The sequence below is a fragment of the Typopeltis vanoorti genome, unplaced genomic scaffold (assembly GCF_054136105.1).
Source record: "Typopeltis vanoorti isolate ZY-2024b unplaced genomic scaffold, IOZ_Tvanoo_1.0 HiC_scaffold_24, whole genome shotgun sequence".
Classification (NCBI taxonomy): domain Eukaryota; kingdom Metazoa; phylum Arthropoda; class Arachnida; order Uropygi; family Thelyphonidae; genus Typopeltis; species Typopeltis vanoorti.
In genome coordinates this window covers 3,009,255-3,034,872 of record NW_028328064.1, presented here as the reverse complement: position 1 = coordinate 3,034,872, position 25,618 = coordinate 3,009,255, and the positions used below count along the sequence as shown (strand labels likewise).

The 25,618-nt window shown below is 36.8% G+C and overlaps 1 protein-coding gene across 1 annotated transcript; it reads left to right on the top strand.

Moving 5' to 3' along the window:
- Window positions 1–6,662: 6,662 nt before the first annotated feature.
- On the top strand, window positions 6,663–7,175 carry LOC150092175 (KRAB domain-containing protein 2-like). Its single transcript, XM_090415221.1, has one exon. It carries the CDS (start codon window positions 6,663–6,665, stop codon window positions 7,173–7,175), a length of 513 nt encoding a protein of 170 aa, XP_090271347.1.
- The last annotated feature ends 18,443 nt before the right edge of the window (window positions 7,176–25,618 follow it).

The following is a 25,618-nucleotide window of genomic DNA, read 5'->3' as shown; positions in this document are numbered from 1 at the left end:
AGAGGAAGGGGAAAACTGCACTTTTCCACAATGGTGCAATCACCGCGGCCCTCCCTGAGGTGATTCACGACCACCTCCGCCACCAGGATCTAGGAGTTCAGATGGACACAGGCCATCTCCTCCACCGGGATCCGAGAGTCCAGATGGACACGGGTCACCTCCGCCACCGGGACCCGAGGGTCCAGATGGACACAGGCCACCTCCGCCACCCGAGGGTCCAGATGGACACAGGCCACCTCCGCCGCCGAGATTTGGACATAGGCCACCTCCGCCGCCGAGATTTGGACATAGGCCACCACATCAAATAGGGCCTTTGTATGAATGTGATCAAAATTTGCGGTGCATAAAAGGAAAATGTGAGAAAGAGGAAACCACCTCTGAAAATTGAGAGAGTTCCTATTTCAATAGGTAGATCTCTGATAATTCATTACTGTGTGATTTACCTTTGGATACAAATAAATTCGTTTCACAGCAACTTAATGAACAAAAATATCGATTCTTTTCACAAGTTACATCACACGAAGTCAAATCATCTCATTCAAAAATTCAACTAACATTCATCCTTCTTCCGAAAGTTTGGGAAACACTGCTGTAGTGTTTCCCAAACTTCCAGTACTCGCGTATCCCTTTTTAAATTTTAGTAACTTGGACGTACCCCTCCCCCCCCACCCCTGGGAAAGGCAATTTTGGAGAATTTATTTTATTGGTCAAACACGAATAACTGTAAAAGAATTTATTTCTTAACATTTCAGTTATAATAAATTAACGTCCTGAGGCATCAACGTGCTTTTTCTTACAGTTATTACCACAATCCGATTTTAACCAGTGATCCATATTAAAGATTTTAAGTAATGCAAACGAAATATTAATATTAATTAAATATATTTATTATTATTAGACTGTGCTTCAATATTTATTAATAATTAACAACATGACTACTAAAAATATGTCTGCTTTGGCTTAAATCGCAAATAGGCAAATTAGGTTGAAATATTGTTTCTGCATTAGGCTTCCTTGTTATATACTATTTACTATTGTTGCAAGCGCCCTCTCGTAGCGAATCTGTAAACTAAATGATAAAAAAATATAGAATAATATTAATATACCGTGATTATTTTAATTTTATCTGTAATGATACAACTAGAAAAAAAATATTAATAAAAATAAATAAATCTTCTTTATATTAAATAAAACGGTGACGTTATTGCTAATTTAAAATATGAAGTCTGGACTATGGAAATAATAAATAATTATACAAAAAAAATGTAAAAGTGATTGAAATCAGAGTAAACAGGTGAGAAGGCCATTATTAAACCTCAAGGATCATTTGTCCCACCAAGACAGCTTTCTTACTTTTTTTTTTTTTTTTTAAATTTAAACTTAACGATAAAAAAACTATTCAAAGCTTGGTTTGTGAAACAATTCATTTCGCACACCGTTTCTCTGATCAGTTGTTGTCACATTCTATGCATGCAGAAGAATTCTCGGGGATTGCGACTGCGCTTAAACTGACTTTTCAAAGAAAAGGAATCATAAAGAGATGTTTTTTGTTATCTAGCAAACTGATTACTCTTCGAATGCTAAATAGTGAGAGAAAGTTTGCTAAATACTTCTTGTATTGAGTTACGCTATTTATTCCGTTTCCAGAATCAAAGGTGGGTCTTTGGTATTAGTAAGAAACTTGGTCTTAATCACATTACGACCGAGAAAATTTTATCGAAGACACTTAAAGTTATGGCAAGTGATTGCGTGTATAGAGTACTTGGAAGGAAGTCAGCGGACGCCACAGTGTAAGGAACGAACAGCCATGGCATGCACCTCAAGATATACGACCTCATTTTGCTGCGATGATTGCAGCACTTTCCACAAGAGTACATCAGCGATCAGTGAGAATTTTACATCATTCTTCCTGTAAGCATGTAACGAGGTCCTGGACTGTTGTGGGACGAACTTGCCCTCACTCGACGCTCCAGATCATCCCACAGATGTTGGATAGGGCTGTGTGGAGGCCAGTCAAGTGTGATGAAGTTCATGTCCACAAACCACGCAGTTACAGCAGTAGCCTTATGGCATTGCCTTAATGAAAGAGACAATGGCTAATTCCGTAGAAACGCCACGATGTAGTAGACGTCGCATTGTCCAGAATGTTCAAATACCTCTTGGAGTTCAATGTTCACCATAAACAGAGGTTCGCGGACAAAGAAGAACAAACAGGACCACACCATCACACCACCATCATCTCCGAATTTCATAGTTGGGGTTACGTACTCGGGTAAGATACGTTCAGCAGGCATCCCTTCCATCTGCTCGGTAGAGGGTGTGATGTGTCGCTCTATAACTCCGAGCTTCCATATCCCAATGTGTCCGCTCTTTGCATCACTGCAGACCACGCTGCATGTTGCGGTCCTACCATGAATTCCCCCTGTTTTGAACCTTGGTTTTTGAATGTTTTGTGCAGATTCGTGTTCCAATAGATGCCCGGAAATCCGCATTCAACGTGTCGGCCTTCGTAGCACCGCCAGAATTACGTTAGGTTTGTTTGGGGGTCCACTTGCGGTTGACTCCCTGCACTTTCATCTCGGTATGGTATCACCGACTGTTGACATGGGATGGCCCAATTTGCCGAACAGACACGCCTGCAACAGCATCCTATCATAACGCCTCTTTTAACCTCCGTCAGTTCCCTTCTCACGGTCACTTCATCCGGACACAGTTGCACTTTCTTGGATCATCATATTCCTCAAATTCAAGTGCCTCATTACATACCATGATGCACCTTGCCATTGGGGTGTCATGTCCGTTGACTTATTTCCAAGCAGTGTGGGAAGGGTATTCGAAGTAATATCAGGAAGGGAGAAAAACAGCGTTAACATGCACTTTGAGTATTGTCAGTATAATAAAAGTGTAATTCTATTTAATTAGCCTTTAATTTTTTTCGCGGTAGCGTGTTTGATACAGATGATGTTAGAGTAAACGAAAAACAGGGGAAAGAAGAAGAAACAAAGAAAATGTGAAAACCATGTTGGTGAATTTCTGATTTGCATATAAAGTATTATTAAAACGTACTTTAGATTCTTTGAACAGATTGTAAAATGTTTAATAAAAACTATGTTATCAAAGATAATATGGTTTGCATGCTGATTTATGAAATTGCGCATGCTCAGTTGGAACACAAATATTCTGAATCGTGTTGCTTCGTTGAAGTCAAAATGCTGTTGCGAAGATCAGATGTTTCATCGTCCGTAAATGGATTGAAATATCACGAGAATATAACAAGGAAGGTGAGGATGTTGTGTTCACTCATTTTTCTCACATATGTCTAAGAGTTTTGGTACAAATCAAACAGCTAATCAAAGACGAGTGACCACAGATTTCACTGCTCGAATTCTATTAAAAAACGAAGAAATTAGCAAGGAAATCGATTGTTAGCGTTCAAGAAGCAGAGCTGAGGTAGTACTGTTAAAAATAACTTCCTCAAGAGCTTAAAGAATGAATAATAAACGAGGGTGGTCTGAAAAGTTCTCTGCATCGAACATAGATGGCGACACTATCGGCAAGATTTTTTTTTCTGAGTTGGTACATCTGTCATAAGCATCCATGTGAAAATGCAAGACATTCTATCAAGTAGTTTGTTTTATACACTGTCTGAAGAAAAAGTGATGTCTGTATCCCTTGAAATGGATAAAATTGAGAATCGTGCGGTTAAAAATTCTTTGTAAAAGAAAGGTTTAACACCAAAATAAATTCATTCGAAGTTTATAAAAGTTTATGGACACTCTTCTCCTTCGTTTTCGACAATGAAGAAATGGGCTGTCGAGTTTAAACGTGGCCGTACCAGCCTTGACGATGATCCAAGTGACAAAGTATAACAACACCAGAAATCACTGTCAAGTGCACGATATGGTATAGGATGACCAATGCGCCAAAGTGCGTGAAGTTGAAATGAAAATATCTGAAGTGTGCTTGGAGCGTCTTAACAAGAATAAAACTGTTAAAGATACCAAGAAATTTTTTTAGCTAGGTTTCTAATCATTTTTCCCAAGTAAGCAAACAGGCAAGTGAGTCAAGTTTGCGCCTGCACGTAGTACAAGTCTGAGGCAACTCGTTGCAAAGGTGGAGTTTTGGTACAAACTTGGGGATTAAAAGGATTAAAAAAACCTAACTTATAAAATTCTTGGTATCTTTAACATAGTATATACCCGAGGTAAGAAACTTTCAAGAATAAAACTGATTCTGTGCGTCGATTTATTACTATGGATGAGACTTGGATTCACCATTACACACCAGAATCCAAACAGCAGTGAAAACAGTGGACAGAAGCCAAAGACATTCATAGCCAGAGAAGGGCACGACATCGGTGTTTTGGATGCTAAAGGCATTTTGTTTATTAATTATCTTGAAAAGGGTAAAACAATAACCGGAGAATATTATTCCAATCTTTTAACCAGACTAGATGAAAAAATTCATGAGAAAAGACCCAGTTTGCAGAAGAAAAAAATCATCTTTCATCAGGACAATGCACCTGCCCACAAAGGTGTTTTGACAATGGGAAAATTAAGGGATCTGCACTATGAATTGTTGGAACATCCACCCTATTCCCCAGATTTGACTCCTTCTGACTTCTATCTCTTCCTAAAACTAAAACCCTTCCTTGCTGGTCAGTGTTTTTCTTTGAATCAAGAGGTGATTGCAGCTGTAGAGGGATATTTTGCAGGTCTTACTGAGAACCACTGCAGTGACAGGATAATGGTGCTGGAGCATTGCTGGAATAAACATATTAGTCTTAAGGGAGATTATGTTGAAAAATAAAAATAATTTTGAAATTATAAATTCGTTTTTTCATTGTTAGGCCTAGAACTTTTCAGACCACCCTCGTAGCTATAAGGAATAAGATATGGTTTAGCCTCTAAGACTGGTCCAATTTTACAAAAACGGGAATCAGAACATTTAAATTTTAATGTGCACAGCCCAATATTTTGTTAATATCTTGCAGTGACCATCCCTCTTCACAAAGAGCAAACGCAACACTTGTAAGAGGTGTTAACACTGCCATTATATTCACCGTAATGGGAGCTGCACCCCTTTACAAAGCTGGAAATTGAGGCTTGGGAAGGATACCATACTCTTGGAGGGTAATGGATGGCAATACTGTAGCCAAAGAAGTTCTAACTGAGGCTCGGCTATTGCTGTTACCCTCCTGCCATGATCAGAGCTTTAATAGCTCAATAACACCTTATCCCTACGCTGTCCTCTACAGATAACGGGGAAGATGAAAAGCATTCTTGCTTCGCCCCTTTAAGCCAGTCCTTATAAAGAGCACCCTTTACTATTCTAGTGTGTTTGTATACAACATTGTCAACACATGAGATAAGTGACATCGTTAACACGTCAGGCATTTCGCTAACTCAATATAACTCTCCAAATGTATTACTGTATATATATATGTCGCAGGGAAATGATGAAAATAGGGATTTGATCAAATCCCTAAGGGATATGATCAATTCTCGGAAGATGTTAAAATAACAACTCTGTGGGGTGATTTCCCTGAAGAAAGTAAGTGATTTGATCCAATCCCTTAACTGTTTTAGTGATTTGATCCAATCCCTTAACTGTTTTAGTGATTTGATCCAATCCCTTGACTGTTTTAGTGATTTGATCCAATCCCTTGACTGTTTTAGTGATTTGATCCAATCCCTTGACTGTTTTAGTGATTTGATCCAGTCCGTTAATTGTTTTAGTGAAAAGATGAAATAATATTGTTTAGATATTAAAAGTATTTATTTAGTAAACCATGCATTATTAAATGTAGAATAGTTAATACAACAATAGTCATTTAAGCTGATATTTTTAAAAACAAAAAGGATATTTTTAGTGAAATTTTAAACATTTTTCGTGGATACAAGCTCCCCTCTGGCGCCCGTGCCGGCCAAACATTACGCGAGGAAGGTTGCGCGCATTTTTATTATTGTTTTCTATATTTCGAGTTTTATCAAGTACCTACCGTAGAAAAATGAGTTCAGTTATAGAAAAAAATCAAACTCTGACCGAATTTGTATCTGAAGAACAGTTCAATGAAACTGTCAGGACGTTTTTGAACAAGCGGCATGAAAAAGAAAACCTTTGTGGACTCGCGAAAGGATAGAAGAAGCTGTCACAATCATTGAACATTTTAAATTAGCACCACTACTTAAACTGCAACGAACACATAAACAGGACTATTATGGAAAAAAATACGATGTTATGGAAGTAGGTACTAAAAAATCTTTGATTTTGAAGAGAAAGTCTGAATTCGATCCAATTATGAAAATAGTACCAACGGAAAATTTTTACCACATACTTCGGGAAACCCATCAGTCAACTGGCCACGGAGGAAGAGATAAAATGCTGTATAGTTTGAAATCGAAATACCTAATACCTACTTCAGTTGTATTGGAGTTTTTAAAGCTGTGCACGGTATGTCAGTCTAAAAAAAATTTCCAAACAAAGGAATCGTTGTTTGCCCAATTGTATCTGGCGACTTCAATCATCGTGGCCAAGTCGATTTAGTTGACTTACAGTCGACACCAGATAGAAATTACAAATGGCTATTAAACTACCAGGACCATGCGACGAAATTCAGCTTTCTTCGACCGTTGACTACAAAAAGAGCTGCTGAAGTAGCAATGGAGCTATTAAAAATATTTTTGGAAGTAGGTTGTCCTCATATACTACAAAGCGACAACGGCCGTGAGTTTACGGCTGCTGTCATACAAGAATTAACAAGCCTGTGGCCAACGTGCAAAATTGTAAATGGTAGGCCTAGACATCCAGCTAGTCAAGGATCTGTTGAACGATCAAATCAAGATGTTGAAGCTATGTTATGTGCCTGGCTAATTGACAATGACACAAAAAATTGGGCTATAGGTTGTCACTTCCAAAAGAATTCCTCTTTTCATCGAACCATTAAACTATCACCTTACAAAGCTTTATTTGGAACAGAACCAAAAACAGGACTCCAATCTAGTCATATTTCGAAAGAGTTGCTTGAAAAACTTGTTACTGAAGAGGACTTGGATCTACTTCTTAATCAGCAGGACCATGACATTATTTTAACACCAGAAGACTTACCAGCAGCTTCCTTAGAGAACAACAACAACAACACTTCAATTCAAAAGATCCACCAGCATCTGAATTAATTCAACTTCAAATGATCTATTAATAGTTAAATCAACCAACAATAACACTTCAATGTCACACGATCTACCGGCAGCTGATTTACTCACCAAAAAGGCTATAAATTTAGAGGATCTACCAGAAATTGAATCAATTTCTTTATCGACAATAAGACAACTCGAACCAGTTAACAACTCTACTTCAACTCCTGCTTCAACAGTTAAAGCATCTGTAGTGTTACTTGCATCAGAAGGGGAAGCAGCTGTCAGCGACAGTAAAGCATGTTGTGTTGTTTGTAGAATGGAATCTACTGGAGCCCATTCGTGTGACATTTGTAAAAATCCGGTGCACTCAATATGTGGGAATACAGTAGGAGAAGAAGGATATAGATCGAAAATTCTATGCCATTTATGCCAAAAAGAAGAGAGCATTAAAGATCAAAGGGAAAATGCTGCAAAACACCTGAAAAGATCAGCTGAAAAAAATGAAAGAAGTTTCTTTGAAGAAATTTAAAGACGTGTTAGTGAATTCCACAGTTTTGGGGTATGTACCTAAGGTAGATAGAGGCCCATTAGATGGAAATAACATCGTGGGGATCGTATTAGATATAAAAAATAATTTATACCAAATTGGTACCTCAGTTGGAATTATAAAAGATTGGCTACCTAGAAACGCTCTTCAAATAGCTACTACAACCGAAACAGTTCCACAGATTAACCTAAGTCTGCGTGAGATTGCAGGAAAATTATCCGTATTTGGAGGTCAAGGATTTAAGAAGTGTTCCTGTGAGCAATCCAAATTACAATGTAAAACAAAAAGATGTGCCTGTAAAAAAAGTAACGCACTTTGTAACTCGAGATGCCACAAATCAACGTGTTTTAATAAAAATGAATAAACATTATTATTTATTAATTACATTCACGAAAAATGTTTAAAATTTCACTAAAAATATCCTTTTTGTTTTTAAAAATATCAGCTTAAGTACCTATTTCTTCTGTTAATTAGTTTCGAATAAATAATTTGTGTTTCAATGACTATTGTTGTATTAACTATTCTACATTTAATAATTATTTCATCTTTTTACTAAAACAGTTAAGGGATTTGATCAACTTGTTACACCTGATATCTTAGGAATATAGTATTCTCAGCCATCATGGTGTAACATGAAGAATAAATATCATAAATTAAAACCCCTGCATAAAAAATGAATTATTTAATGGAAAATTTCTTGCATCCAGTAATATGTATAAAACGTAAGGGTTGTTGTTAAAGTAGCTGATAAAGGAAGGAATGTATTAATATTGTAATATGACTTAAAATAAGGAATTCTAACTAAATAAGTAGCTAACAAAGGAAAGTATAGATTAATATTGTAATACGATTAAAAATGAGAGAGTTAAGTAAATAAGTAGAAAGGGGTGAGTCATAAAATACGTTATGTGAGAGATTAAGTTATTAAGTAGAATTCATAGAAAAAGTTTGAAAGGGGATTAAGTCAGGCTAGCACAAGAAAAGCAAAGCTATCGCTTAGGGCCGATCCCCGGATTGAAATATTGAGAACGGCTTGCCGATCAAATGACGTTTGGTGAGAAAACGCCACCCTAATTGGTCGATGATTAAAAAACAAGTAGGAGGAGGAGAAAAGAAGTAAGAAAAGGTGCCGTTAGGGAAGCAGCTATAAAAGGGTTGGTAACCCCCTGGAGGGGACTTTTTTTTGGATAGTCGCTTTTGGCCTTGGAGTTTGGTTTTGGTTCTGGTGGAGTTCACGGGGTTTTCCTGAATGGCGACAGGGGTGATATCGCCTCGTCACAGGAAACGAAAGTGAGTGGGATTTCGATTCCCGTTTTCCCGAGTAGGAAGCAAAGGAAAAATTGCCATAGAGTCCTAGAAAAGGAGGGATCTTCTTCGTTTCGACGCTAGTGATAACTACGCAAAGCAGAAAGCTGTAAAGAGATCGATGTCCTCGTTGCTAATAGTAGAGCAAATATATGTGTGTTAAAGTATTCCATAGTTACGAGAAGTTATACCAGAGGTTCTTTTGGAAAAGAATAAAGGCCCATACGAAGAGCTCAAGAAGGGTACTGTAAATCATAACCTATGTTAGCTAGAAATTTGTCTGTGAAAAGTATCGTGATTCCAATACAGAACTGTTGAAGTTATACTAGGACTTCAGTATATGATAGAATGTGTTATGTGTAGATTGACTAGTGTTAAAGATTTGTGAACAGTTAAGAGTCCTAAGGTATTTTTCATGTCTATTATATTGCACAAGATATTTAAATGACATATTTGTGTGTTAGTGCAAATAACGGTATAACGGAACAGTGTGAATTAAGTAATTAAGTATCCTAAGAACTGAATGCCTAATGTAATGTATAAAATATTTGAAATGTCACAAGGATGTGTTAGCAGTGAATAATTTGTTAATCTACTTCAGTATGAATAATCAGATAGTGTGAATTGATCTAATTTGTTCACATCAGGTGAATTTATGTGTATGGCGGCATAATCACAAATAGCCATATTGCTTGTAATGATTTAATGTTAGTCTGTAAGTATTTTAGTTTAGTATTTGAATTGTACCATGTTTAGAAACTTAATAAACCTTTTGTTCAATGATAAAAGAGTTGTTTGATGTTGCTAATCCAATGCACCACTTAAAAATAATCGTACCTAATCACGCGGGAAATTTAATGTTGAGGAAAGAGATTAAGAGTCACGACTGCAATAATATTTAAATACTAAGAGATATATTCGAGATTGACTTTCTCCCTATTTATGACAACATAAATGGGGCAGTTGACAACCACTTGAAAATATTGTACTTAGTCACGCGGCAAATTTAAGTTGAGAATCGAGTTAAGTGTCACGACTGTAATAGTTACACTTTCAGATATATTTGAGTTCTTTCTCCTTGTTTATGTATGTAATATCCTAAACTAAATATCCCAAAAGGCGCAGTATAAATACAAATATTAGGGGTACTACGGGGAGCAATAACTTAGATATTGGTATAAGTTTTGGTAAAATCTCGGGCATAGAAGTTAGAGGAATATAGATAAAAGGAATTCGTAAGATTAGAGTAGAAATCGTAAATTGGGACACAACAGTGTAAACAAGTACAGCGCGCACGCGGACACACACACACAGGGTGGTTCAAAATATCACGTACAAACTTTGAGGGGAGGTAGAGAACATCAAAATCAACCATATTCACATAGGAAAGCATAACCAGAAACGCCACCGGAAGGTACTAACAGGGACACAAAAACACAGAAATAACACAAGGCAGTAAGTAGTATAAAAAAGCTTTATTAGGCGTAACTGACCAGTTCAATAGTAGTTGGATACAAAATATGGTAAACGAGGTGTATGTCTGCCATCTCAGCGTTCGTAAAAAGACGCATGTTCTTCGTACGACGTCGAAAGCTTGAATCAGGAAGCCCCAATTGCTCATCTGGAGCGCTGGAACAGCGCCACCTATCACTTTCAGGTGGCGTTTCCGGTCATGCTTTCCTATGTGAATATGGTTGATTTTGATGTTCTCTACCTCCCCTCAAACTTGAACGTGGAATTTTGAACCACCCTCTATGTATGTATGTATGTACATACATACATTCTTACACACAAGATGTTTTCCATGTACTTTTTTTAACGAAAAGAAAACAAAATGTTTAAAACCAATAACAACACCTAATATTCACATGAAGATGACATTACTAGTATAATTAATAAATTAGATACGCAGGTAACATAATATTCAGTGGACAAGTTAAGTGGCTATCAAACATCGCATAGCCTGAAATGTATGAGGTTGTAGTACGTCAATCCAAGAATAAAAGGTCCTTTGCCTTAAGCATACACACGCACTTAATTAACAGATCTTGAATAACACAAAGAGGGAAGGCTGAAGAGTATAAAGGGTTGAGTCAAGTTGGTTAGAATTATTCCTGAAGCAACTAAGACGTTCAAGACAAGTTTTTTTTTTTTTGGTTGAGAAACCGAGTTTTCTGGTGGGAAATTTCTGTCACCTTCCAAGAAGCAGCCAACTCAATTTCTGCTGAAGAAAAATCTCTTAAATGTTTCTTGCATCCTGTGTGGAATTCGAACCCCAGACTTTCGCTCTGGCGTCATATTCTCGCGACTGCACTACAGCAATGGACGGAAATAAATAGAATATGAGATAGAGTGTGTTTGAATTTAGTATGAGAATGGGTATTAACCAAGAGCAGCACATGCACGCAGTCTGGCTAATTATGATGAAAATTTTAGTACAAATTGGAGAAACGAGAGTTTCAATGCTCTGACAGGAAAACCTTAAATATTAAAATGGTTCCTTTCTGACTGAGATAGTCTGATAAGGGTTCTTCTCCTCATCGTGTTTAAACTATTATTTGCTGCCTCTGAGACTTATTTTTGTAATCTCTCGCAATCAGATCGTAATACGTAATGGAAAGACGAATGTCTCCCTTCGCCACCTGCCAGCTTTCAGCGTTAGTGTGGTGAGAGCCGTCATCAGCCTGCTACTTTTCCTCTCTGAAAATCACTTACTAGTCTACCACCTGCTATTAACGTTGTTGTTAATCAGCAGGTCCTCGAAAAGATATGCTTAAGTAGTACAATGAAGAACTTTATGTTCTTATTTAAGAAATATAACTTTTAGGCAGTTTAGGTGCATAGATTGTAATATGTAGCACCCATTACAATAAATAAACAACAACAAAAAAAAAAAACTGGCGTATTTGCATATCTGTATGTGTAATATATTACACACAACAATTACATGATGTTTCCATAGGATACTTCATTCCTCCCACTTATTTAACCAACTTTCAATTTTTAGTGATAGCTCAGCATTGTTTAACATGTCGTCAAACTCCACCTGTCACGAATATTTGGAAACCATTCAGAAAACAGTATTTTATTAAATATGCACAGCATGTCCCAAACAAGCGCCATGTGCGTTCGCAATATGCATCAAATGTAAGATCAGAAATTGAGCAAGTGAACATCGCTTTGGCTGAGCTTAAGTATCTTTCTCAGCCATAGCCAAGTTAGCCGGTCTTGGTGTGGACAGCAGGGTTTTTCATCCCGCAAGCAGGCAAACCGGCCCCGTGAATGAACACACACACGGATACAGTCAGGAATACTTAAGACAATCCCTCCAGCCATAGGTCTGAATTGTCAGCTATGCCGGTCCCGAGCCTGGATAAAAAAGAGGGGAGGGGGATTGAGGTGGTGCCGTACCTCCCCGTAAAAGGGGCTCACGGCCGTTTCATCACCATACGAAATGAAATGAATGAATTATTTAGATCGTCATCCGTATTTTCTAACAACCATAACAACAACCTCCACACATTTCTTTGAATTTCGCTAACTCTAACCCACACTTTGTATTCAATGCTTTACGTAACTACACTCGATCTATCGTACATGTAACGTGTTTTATTCAATATAACGTGTGCCGCCATCTCGTGGTAATAAACCTTAACATTGGTATTATTGCCATAAGCAGCGTGTCTTTACGATCGCTTTTTGTGCGTATGTTTTCCATTTTAATTTTTATAACGTAATACACTCATAAATCAGGTACAAAATGTTGCAGATCAATAACTAGAAAATATTCCCATCATCACATAAAGTTTCATACCTACAGCGCATTATCACCCTAGATGGGTTAAGAGCCAGATAATATAGAAATTCTGCTTTAGAAAACAAAAATGATACATTTAAAAAATTTTTAATTCTTCTTTTTTTTTTTTTTTTTTTTTGAAATGTGCCATTTTTGATCATTGTGATTCAATACAACGAGATTAAGAAAAAGTATCGACTTCATCATTTATATTCGCTAAACTTCAAAAGTAACTAATAATTCACTTTACAGGCTTTATTTGTGAGCCTTTTGTGGTTATTCTTTTCTCTCTGCCACTCGGAACAAGCTTCAAACTTTCAAGATTATAAAACAAGGCTAAAAACGGAACAACCTATTGGAATATCCTTCGAAATTATGCCTTCGCCATGATTACCCGTTTGTTGTAATTCATCCACCAGAAGTGATGGTAAATAATATACTAAACAAATAAATAAAAAGAAAGGAATAAGTCCATATTTCAATTATTTGGATTTGTTGCTAACAGATTTAGTGTAAGCTTATAGAGAGAATAAACTTTTTTTTTTTTTTTTTTGCTGAACTTTCACCATTATTATTCTAATAGGTGTCTTTGACAATTTCGAAGAAAAAAAACAAACACAAAAATCATCACAAATTCTAAGCGAATGTCAGATATTTCATTTAAATCACAAAAAATGCATTCATATATATAGTGAATCACCAATGTGTAACAATTTAAGAGTACTTGATACTCTTAAATATTGGAGTACTGTGTCCTCCTTCGATGAGTCCTTGGACTCCCTGGAGGTGTCACGTAATAATAATAATGTTTTTATTCTACGTTATACTGTGTTTTATACAGCTTTCAATGTTCATATTTATTTTTATTCCTTGCAGATTGTTTTTTATTTTAGCACAATTTTTCCGTTTGGAGACTTTTACATTGCTTGGAGTCATTATATTCCATAATCTATTCATTAAATTCGTGTTGCATTGAATCGACTTCTTTCCAAAAAAAAAAAAAAAAAAAAAGCCGAAAACCCATTAACTTTTCTTTTCCCTTTTCAACTTACACTTATTTGCTTGTCAGTTAAATGCAACTTGTCATCTAATGCCATCTAGTGGCGTACAATTTAATTTCAAATTATAGGAAATAATTCGTATTTAAAACAAAAATGGATTACAATATCTAATTGTCATGACAGCGCATCAGGCCCGTTTCTACATTTTGCGGGGCCCCTGAAAGTTAGTAACATTTATGGAAATTTTAAATGGAAGAATATCTTGTTAATTAATTAATTAAATCAAATATGAAAAATATTTATGCACATAAATAAACAAGTATGCTCTTTAGCATCAATTGAAGTCAAGGGAAAAAATTAGTTAAAAAATAAACTTGTTTGTATGTACATGATATATTATTTTATTATGTAACTACACATCATCATATAAATAGACAGAACAATGATTTATTTAATAATATAAATAAATCATAAATAAATAATATAAAAATATATCCATTTTTACTATAAAGAATGAAATATATGTATAACAACTTATAAGATTTAAAAATAATCTTAATATATTAAATTTTATTTAACCTAATGCGCTTATCAATAAAATCATTTATAACGCTATCAAAATTCAAATTTTTTGCAATTTCATGCTCTATAGATATTATTGCCAGGGTCGACAAACGTTCTTGAGACATAGAAGATCGCAAATAGGTTTTTCTTAATTTTAATTTGGAAAATGACCTTTCTGCTGATGCGACGTAACTGGACTGGTCAATAATATTTTAAATGTCGTAGTAATATTTGGATAAATATCCGACAAATTATTTGCAATTATGAATTTTAAAATATTAATGGGTGCATCTTCTGGAACAATATTTCTAAAAATAATTAATTCCTTGTAAAATTCAGATTCATCAATATCTGTATTCAATTTTTGATACAGCTGTTTGCAGCAAAATTTTAGTTCATTTTCTGTCATTTTTCTTACTAATTTCACATCATAAAGAAATCCAAATGATTTTTTGTGAATTTCATACAATTCAAATCCTTTTCTGACAGATTGTAGAGCAATATCTAAAATTACAAAAAAAAAAAAAGATATTTATCCTAAAATTATCTTTGTTATCACCTATGTGTGATTCATCAGGCGTTTCATAATCAAAAAATACTTTTTTTCGACGTACTGGACTTTCTTTAAATTTAATTTCTAATAGATTTGAACAGTTCTTTAGCAATCTCAAAACAGCTATCAAATCCTGATATTCTCTTCTCTTCAAAGTACTGCACTAACTCTTTAATATGCTTAGTTGCCGTCTATGGGAATTTTTTCATTTTGTAATATTTTACTTACTAAATTAACTTTTGACAAAAGCTCATAATAAATTACAAGGCTTAGAATAAACTCAAATGAATCTATTTGTTCATATATTGAAACCACTTCTACTTTGATAGTATTATCTGATGCAGTTTTAAATAATTCTTTTAGTTCATTTAAAAATTCTGGAATTTGAAAACGTACAGCTCTAACTGATTCTATTCTACATTCCCATCTTGTATCACATAACGGTTTTGGAGTTAATTGTTTAACAAATTTCTTTAATATGTCCCAACGTGAAGTTGAGGCAGCAAATAATGTATATATTTTTTGTATAACATTAAAAAAAACTTTATTGCTATAACTGATGATTTTGCGACATCCCCTAAAATCAAATTTAAATTATGACAGGCTCAAGGCGTATAAAATGCCTTTTCGTTATCATTTAAAATGTAAGCACGGACTCCCTTATGTACTCCTTTCATATTCGCTCCGTTATCATACCCTTGTCCTCTACAATCTGACAATTTAAGATTTAATTTATTCAAACGTGATTTTATATTTTCATATATACCTTTACCAGTAGTGTCATTAGTTGTTAAAAACGTCAAAAAGTGTTCACGAATTTCAATATCTGCTTCAAATATATGTAAAAATCTAAACATTACTGAAATTTGCTCCTCATGACTAACATCAGGAGTACAATCGAGAATTATTGAATAGTACTTTGCCTGTTGTATCATATTTACAATATTTTGTTGAATTTTGGTTCCCATATCAATAATTAATTCATTTTGCGCAATGGGTGATAGATACGAATTTTGTTTCTTACCTATAATTTTTTCCCCGAACATCGCATTAAATGATCTTTTAAAAATGGATCAAATTCTGCAATTAATTCTATGATTCCTAAAAAATTACCATTATGAGCTGTGTACAAAGTATCAAAATTATCTCTAAGAGCTAAATTATGTTCGGATAAATAAAGAATTGCTGCCACTATTTGTCTTAAAACATTTCTTAACCGTTCTGCTTAAAATTTTATGACATTTTGATTTGCCTGATCAATTGTATTGTGATTTTTTTAAATTACATTCCATTTGTGTCCATGAATACATGCATTTCTGGTGCACTGGATTTCGTTCGTGCGACTTTAATCTTTCACTTACATGTCGCCAGTCAGAAAAGCCATTAATAGATAAAAATTTATCATCAGAAGAAAATAATTTGCAACAGCAACAAAAAATAGTGTTGGAAGAGTTTGAATATACAAGCCATCTTCTGTTTTGCTTCTCTCCGTTTGCAATTGTCCTAACATAGTGAGCTGTGGAAAAACACCTCTTGTTGTCATCTTTTGGAAAATCATTTTCAGGCGGAGGAGACGGTGGACCACGTTGTACAATTTGTGTTAGTGTTGCGTTGTTCAAAATTTTGGGCCATGTTGCTGGATCATCAATAGTAAATGGTTCACCTTCCTCTGGTGTCTCAGTTTTAGGATCTTCAATACTCATTGTTTGAACAAACGCGTCATGTTCTCCGCTTCCTTTGATCTTAAAAACGCGGTGCAGTGCCAACGAAAGAACGAAGTGCCGTTATCAGTATAGTTTTAATGTATTTTCATGAAAAATTCGGTGTTTATTTTACCAAGAAAATACATGCAAATATTTCGCTTACTATAACAATAGTTGGTTATAAAATTATATACATATATTTTTCTATATAAGAATATTTTTATATAATAATTACAATATTAATTTATATAATAATTAAAAAAATAATTGATTTTCTTTTTTTCAATTGGTGCGGGGCCCTGTGCCACCGCACAGTTCTCACACACATGAATACGGCCCTGCAGCGCATGACTGCACAGAGAGCTATCTTATCATTTAATATATTTGTTTTATTATTAATATCGTATCCGACTCATTTTACCAACTTCATCATTTGTATTCTTTTATTTAAATATAGGTTTTAATTTATGCAAATGTCTTTCTTTTACCGCTGTCACCAATGAATTAAAAAAAAAGTTGAAAAAAAGATTTTAAAAAGAACGCAGTGTATAAGAAAGTCACTAGATATCTTGTAATAATGAATAAAGTAAATAAGGATGGGTGGGGTATTAAAAGAAGATTAATGTTGTATGAGTTCATTACCAACGCTCTCAATCTCTTAACTTATACGTATTTCTTGTCTTAATTAACGCAAATTCTTATGTGGTGCCATCTAGTGGTGTATAATTTAATTTCAAATGATACGATTAATTCGTATTTCGAATCATTTAGTAGCATTAATAAATGGATTAATAAATGTAAAATTGTCATAATAGCGCACGACTGCACTAAGAACTGTGTTATCATTTAATATATTTTGTTTATTCTTCTTTACAAGTCACTTTACTATCACTTAATCTTCATCTATATTCGTTTATTTAAATTTTAGGCCATACATGACATTTAATTGTTAAAAGCTTTGATCTTGTAATCTTGTATGTAGAGTGATATAAAACTGATTCATGCAAATATTATTTCTTTTACTCCTTTCACTGATGAATGAGCATATTTTAAAACTAATGTAATGTGTCAAAAGTCACTGCATATCCTGTAATAATAGGAAAACTCGCAGCAATATGAAAATCGTTCTGCACTACAAATCAGAGACAAAACTTTTCTAAACAAAATGGCGTATGGAACAAAAGCAATACACCTTCTAACAACCGCTAACTTGTGGATGTGGCCGAGTGCGATCGTGTTCCTATCACAGTTAAGAAACCTAATTAGTATTAATATCACGATATCTGCAAAATTTGTATATCTGTTAACTGCATGCTGTTCTATTTCTTCCTCTTATTTGAAACAAAAGAAGGATATATTCATTAATAACTGCGTTAGACACTTCTAGCAGAATATGGATTCTGTAGTTTATTCGTAATCTAGAAATATAAAACTGTGTCCGAACGAAATCTATTCTTTTGTTTTATACTATATTTACATTCCAATTTTGTCGGCGCTATATCACGAAATCTTGCATCAAATTATCCCCACGTATATTACAATATACGTGGGGATAATTGACGTGGACACGATTCTTACATTGACATTACTATTAGTATGTTTTTAAATTCATTTCATTAACATGTCAAATATTTCGGTAAAATATACTTTTATTATTATTTAAAAGTTATTTATTATACATTCCTTTATTGCATCTAAAATCATGTTTTATATTTTTATGTAGTTGATGGGATCCAATCCCAGGAATCATTATAAAAAATATTATTATTATTTTAATTTTTATTTATTTTGCGCCAAAAGCATCGACTAAAGGTCGTAAACCCACAGTACATTAGTATATATGGACTAAGGGTGAGATAATCGGGGAACCCCACTGTAGAGACAAAATACTGAAAATTTTCAAGCCATTTCGGAACTGGATAAGCAGGATAAATGGATAGTACCATCTAGCCTGTTGCAGTATATAATTCAAGATGATATCTACTGTTAAACTTCCACGATGGTTCACGAGGGGGAAAAAGTACTGAACTTGGACACCTCCTTCAGTACATGCGCAATGAGATAAGCCGTTCGACTTCATGTACATCAGTAGAAGAGCACGTATAGAGTCTATGCCATTACATTTAGCTGCAGCAATGGTGTTGACGTTGGAAGAAAGACATTTATTGTTGAGCATTATTCTTGTTCATATGGAGTTACAAGAGCAAACGGGCCAAGCCTACGACATGCTTGTAAGCAGCTTGTTCGTCGTTACCGTAAGCGTGTCCGAAGCCACAGTGCTATCATTACCTTAATCGAGAGGTTCCAACGTACGCCTGGAGTGTTTTGTTGCAACGCAAAGGGCATTCGGGGAAACCTTGAATTGTTAACACAAATGAGAATCACGTGCGTGTACTGGAGCAAGTGTTACAGTTTTCGAAACGCAATCAACGCGAAACAGTGGCAAAACTTGAGATACCGAGGCTCAGTTATTATCTCTGCATAGAATCCTTAAGATGTTCGCACGTCATTCAGATGGGTCAGTGTTTAACAGCAACAACGTCCGCGTGGTTAGCCTAGTGGCTTTGTGCTTCGCAACCATATGCCTGGGGAAGGAGTGTCCCAGGTTCGATTCCTGTCGAAGACGTGAAGATTTTCCTCAGGCATAGCCCAGTTAGCCGGTCTTGGGCGCGGGCAGTAGGTTTTTCCCGCCAGTTTCTCTGGCATTTTTCATCCCGCAAGCAAGCAAACAAACCGGCCTCGTGAACATACGCTTCTACAGCCAAAAATATCCCCCCCCCCCAAGCAGCAGACCAGGCGACAGTTCAGTTGGGAGTGGTACTAACAAGTCTCATCTAAGTAACACGCGGACTCTGCATAGGAAGCAGGAATAACGTGTAGTGAAAGAAGAACAGCAACAGATTAAGCTGCAGGGCGGGTACACTGTGCACACGTGCTGGCCAATTTCTACGAATATCCGTCCTTCCTCTATAATGTCTGGTTCTCGAAGGACGCTCATTTCCATCTAAGCGGTTATGTAAACAGCCGAACCTACACATCTCTTGATTTCTGGAGACCTGAATTTGTCCCCGGGGAGGCACTTTGAACCTTTTTGCAGTTAATTATAAAATACAATCTCGAGAATTCATTTCCAAATATTGTAATACTGCTGCGAATTTTCCTTACGCTGTAAGTGTTGCTAGTTGTGAGAGGAGTTTTTCTAAATAAAATTGATTAAGAATTACCTACATTACTATGAAATAGACTTCGCAAATGTCATCGATGATTTTGATAACAGGAAAGCAAGAAAAATAACATTTTAGGATGTTGAAATTCAAGTTTTACTTAAAAAATAAAGTGTTTTAATTTATTTCCCTGTACGTCGTTTACACTTTTTGTAGTATTTTTGGTGGGTATTGAGAGGGGCGGCAAAAGCTCTAGCTACACCACAGGATTTTCCACTCTGATTCGCCTTCCAACCTCGATGAACTATGGAATAAAATTACACGATTTATCTAGAACCTTGTTCTCCAAGATGACAGAAAATCTGCTCTACGAAAACCTGTCTTGAAAGACAAGCTACCCATTTCGAGCACGTAATCTACCGTCGTTAATGCTTTATTCGACCGAGATTCCACCGATAGTTGTGGATGTACACATGATCATGTGTGTCCTGCCAGTAGTTAATCTAGGAAAGGGCTTCTCAAACCAATCCAGACCCAACTAGTAAGTCTGCAAGTGATCCCTAGAAGATTCCAAGAAGCTTTACTATACTGAATATAAATCCAGTATCCCCCCCACCTCCACTTTGTTCTCTCAAATTGACCAACTATGCTTATGATTGCTTTTACCGCACACTTACTCGATTTTTCTTCCCTCCCCCCTCTAAAGCTCTGAATTTGAGACTCCAAAATCATAATAATACTATAAAATCTATGTTAAACTGGGGGGGGGGGTGAAGCATACCGCGAGGAAAATGGATAAGTTAACTGACACGTGGAACTAAAATTATTCATCAGAAATAAGCACGAGAACGAACAGGCAGCCTAGGGTTGGCAGCACAGGATTTTCCCTTTTTGAATTTCATGCACTATAATTAAAAAATTGAAAGATTAAGAATACCATCCGCAAATAACTATTGCTATCTCATCCTGGCTAGCCCTTTGCTTTTTTTTTGTGTGTGCGAAGATATTTCATTAATGTTATTCCTTACAATTACTCCACTGTATTTTCTTCAAGGAGAAAACAGTACTATTATTACTGCGTGACACCCTCCAAGGACTCATTGTAGGAGGGCGCTCCACTCTATTCAGCCACACACACACATCTGTCAGTTCTCCCCTACAATTTAACTGCATTTTGACGTAAACTTATGAATACACTAATCTGTAATATCTTTCCGAATTAATCCAGTTAAACCAAAAAATAAATAAACAGCATTTATGTATGATCCAAACAGTCTTTAATAAATGACACAGTAGAATAAAATATACAGATGAAATCCATGTGAGTAAAATCTCCAATAATTAGTTTTCTCTAAGCAATTGATATGTCTGGTTACTGACATTTTTAAATATAAATTATTTCATTTTTTTATCAGAATACTATGAAGATAATGTCAGAAATTATAGCGAAGATGAAAGGGATAAAGATGATTAATTTTTTATGATATACATGAAATAAAAGCCTTTTGTTACACAGTGTGAAAATTATTTGGATAATGTAGACTAACTTTTCGTTAAATTATTACCAACAAATAAATGTTACTGACACACTCACCTATGCCGAATAGGTAGCAATGCCTTCCTTTCAAGCAAACAGATATAATCCTTGAAGCCATAGTTTATTCCGTAATAATCGCCATTCTCAGTGGTACTCTTTATGTGATTGAAACTTGTACCCACAAAGAGTATTTTACACGCACACATACAGATCTTGGGCTTTCAGCCGTCCTTTAACAACCAGTCACCCAAATAATAAAATGCGACATTTCCTTCCTGGGAAAGAACAACCACAGACACCGAATACAAAACGCGATATCAAAACCGTAATAATAATAAACAAAAAAGTAACAATTCTTCACGCTATAAAGCGCTTAACTTACACTACGAAGAACTAGTACTGCCTTAGGCCTGCATGATTGTTGTTGTTGCGAAGAATTTTTTTTTTTTTTTGATTTCAGTGGTGATTAGTGAGTTTTAGATTTTGTGAATCTTCTTTGATAGCGGAATATAAGGTAAGACTTTGACTTTTGATGCAATTTTTCGGCCCTCGCCCGTTCTCTTGGCCATTATAAATAATTCTCAGGTAAGCATATTTGAATACTTTTGAACATGAACAGTTTAAGTCCCGACGACTTTGTCTAATCTCTGGATAAGAAGCTGGCGCTTGACCTCTTCAAAAAACTGTTGAAGAAATTTGAGGTAGAGTGGCCAGGGTTTCTAAATCTATATTCAGCGACAGATGACTCCATAGAAGGGGACAACTCAACACCAGGAGAAGAAGGGAAGATGAACCTGATAATCTCTGCTCCCACACCAAAAGACGATACTGAAACTCACGCTCAAAAAAAGCGAAAAACAGCGGAGACAGAGATAAAAGGGGATGGAAGAAGATGCCCCCAACTGATCTCCCCACACCCAACAATGAAAAACTTCCTCCAATTATACTATGGGAAAAAGAACGATGGACCGCCCTCAGGCCTATTATGCAAAACCACCAAATTGCTTTCATGGATAAAAAAACGTAGACGACGGAGTTAAAATACAACCTGCCACAGTAGGCGACTACATACACCTCACAAAAACCATGGATGAGTTAGATATTAAATATCATACTTACTCACTGAAGTCGGAGAAAAACCTAAAAGTTGTACTCAAGGAAGTAACAGAAAACATCTGCACAGATGAAATAACTGAAGACCTCCGCCTCCACGATCTCCCGCCTGTTAAGGTCAGCAGAATGTTACGGGCCGACAAGAGTCCATTGCCCCTAGTACTCATAGAGATACCCAACACACACAAGAACATATACAACATAACAACGATCTGTGGTCTGAAAATCACAATTGAACCACTCTCGTCGGGCCAGTGCCACAGATGTCAGAAGTACGGACACGCACAGAAACTCTGCAGAGCAGACTACAAATGCCTCGAATGTGGGCAAAACCACTCCACAGCAACCTGCTCAAAACCCAGGACCTCACCAGCCAAATGCGCGAACTGCCGGGGCCCCCACTTGGCAAACTACAGAGGCTGCAGTCAATACCCTAAGAATAAAACAGACAACAAAAGGAAACAGATCTCTCAACCCTGCCCACAAGCACCAGAGTCGACGGCTCCCCAGTTGCCTGACACCCAACAAAAGACAACAACTCTCACAAATGGAAAATACAACAGTCTGGAAAGCCGCCGCCGAATTAGCCCGCTCATCCAAAGATATCCAGCAGGACCAAATTCTTCCTAACATGACAACGGTCATCACAGCCTCACTTGCAAACATGCTTCAAGACTTCAGTAAGTCAAACCCTTCACCAAACTCCACAAAAAGATTTCTAAAAGAAACTCAAACCATCTTGTCAACTTGTTAATGAACAAAACTAGATTACTCCCAGATTCACTACAGATCGCCGCTTGGAATGCCAATGGCCTAAAAAGCAAGACACTGGAGCTTCAAGAATTCTCTCACAGATACAACCTTGACATCATCCAAATTAATGAAACTCATCTAAGACCTGCAGACAGTCCAAAACTGAGAGGCTACACACTATATAGAAATGACCGACTGGACTACAGAGGCGGTGGTACAACCATATTTATCAGGCACAATGTAATACTCACCCCCCCCCCCCAACCTAGAACTCACCAGTGTCGAAGTCCAAAAACTGAACTGGAAGACTTAAAATCTATGCCGCCTACAACTCCCCTGCTAAGACCCTGCTATTTTCTGACTTGGATGGTGTAATAGGCATAAATGAATCCATCATCGTCGCTGGGGACTTAAACTCCAAACATCCTTCCTGGAGCAGCAGAACCACGAATAAAAATGGCCGTATCCTCTTCAGCTACACAGGATTAAACAACGCTGTCGTAATAGGACCCACCGAACCAACCCACCACAGCCGACATTCTAGACATCGCCAGCCTACATAACAACATCAAATACCAGCACAGCATTCAAGCACTTAACGAATTATCATCAGACCACAACCCAATCCTACTTCACTTAGGGAACAAAGACCAGTCCCCCCCCCCCCCCAAACCTCCATTGTCTGGGAGAAACTTAGGAAAGTGCTACCAGAACACATTGGTCCGGTTCCCCATATAAAAGCCAAAGAAGAAATAGACACGGCAATAAAGAACCTCACCAATCAAATCAATAAAGCCATAACAGCAGCCACGATTACCCACAAACAAAACCGTCTCCCAGAAGAAATCATGGACTTAATAAGGGGAAAAAATAGACAAAGAAAAAGATATCACAACACTCGTGCTCCCCCGGACAAAACAGCCCTCAACAGATTAAACAAATCTCTCCGAGAAGCTCTTCAGAACCACAGGAATCAACAATGGAACAACAAGCTCACCGCCATCTCCACAGCAGATCATTCCACATGGAAATTCCTAAACAACCTCAAGAACAAGTGCAAATCCCTCTTCCCTCTGCAAGCAGAACAGCACCTTGCATACACAGATGCTGACAAAGCCGAAGCAAGAAACCTAGTGAAACAATGCAGTCCTGCATACGAGAACCTAAACATCAGCCATGTATACAAGATCGATCGTAAAGTCAGGTTCACAGTAAATCGTCCCGATGACAATCCAAGCCCTATGATGCCTACCTCACCTACCGAAATAATCATCATCATCAACCATCTCAAGATAAAAAAAGCCCCAGGTTCTGACGGCATCACTCACAAAGTCATCAAGGCACTACCACGCAAAGCCATAGTACATCTGGCAAACATCATAAACTCCATCCTCAAATAGCAGCACTTCCCCCAGTCATGGAAAATAGCTGACATCATCTCAATTCACAAACCAGGCAAAGACCCACACCTACCTGAAAATTACCGTCCCATCAGCCTGCTATCCAACTTATGGAAAATAGCAGAGAAAATCATCCTCATCAGACTCCAAGATCATGTCAACCAACTAAATATCATTCCACAAGAACAATTTGGCTTCCGTCAAAATCACAGCACCACCCAACAGATCCATAGACTGGTAGAATACATCACCACATGATTTAATTGGAATCAGCACACTGGAGCCGTCTTCCTAGGCATCTCAAAGGCCTTCGATGAGATCTGGCACCAAGGCCTCCTTTACAAACGTATCATCGCTAACCTTCCACTAAACATGATATACCTCTCAAACAGGAGGATGCAAGTCAAAATCAATGAAACAGTCTCAACCCAACGGAAAATCCTCGCTGGAGTTCCTCAAGGATCACTGCTAGCCCGATCCTGTTCAACATCTATATGGCAGACATCCCTCAAAATTCTCTCACATCCACCATCGCCTTTTATGCAGATCACACAGCTATACTAGACAGATCCCGCCAACCACATCTCGTAACCAAAAAACTACAAGACACCATCCTGATTCTAGAAAAATGGTTTATAGACTGGCGACTACAATTAAACCCCCAGAAAAGCACAACGATACTCTTCACAAGAAGACGACCATCACCCAAAGGAGACATCACCCTGTTCAACTCTAAAATTCCCTGGAAAACTGAAGGTAAATACCTCGGAATACTTCTCGATAAACCGTTATGCTTCGACAGCCACATCAAGAGCACATGCACCAAAGCTTCAAAAGTTATCGCCCAGCTATACCTCTTGATCAACAGACACAGCAAACTAAGCTCAAGAAACAAAATTCTACTGTACAAGACAGTGATCCGTCCCACAGTTATATACGCTTCCCCAGCCGCCTGGAGCCATACCTCCAAGACAAACATCTTCAAGCTACAAAGACTACAGAACAAGTGGCTGCGATTGATCCCGGACGCCCAGATCCACCGGGAC

Excerpts from the sequence above, each read along its gene's own strand:
- LOC150092175 (XM_090415221.1), top strand. The coding sequence starts at position 6,663 with ATGGAGCTATTAAAAATATTTTTGGAAGTAGGTTGTCCTCATATACTA.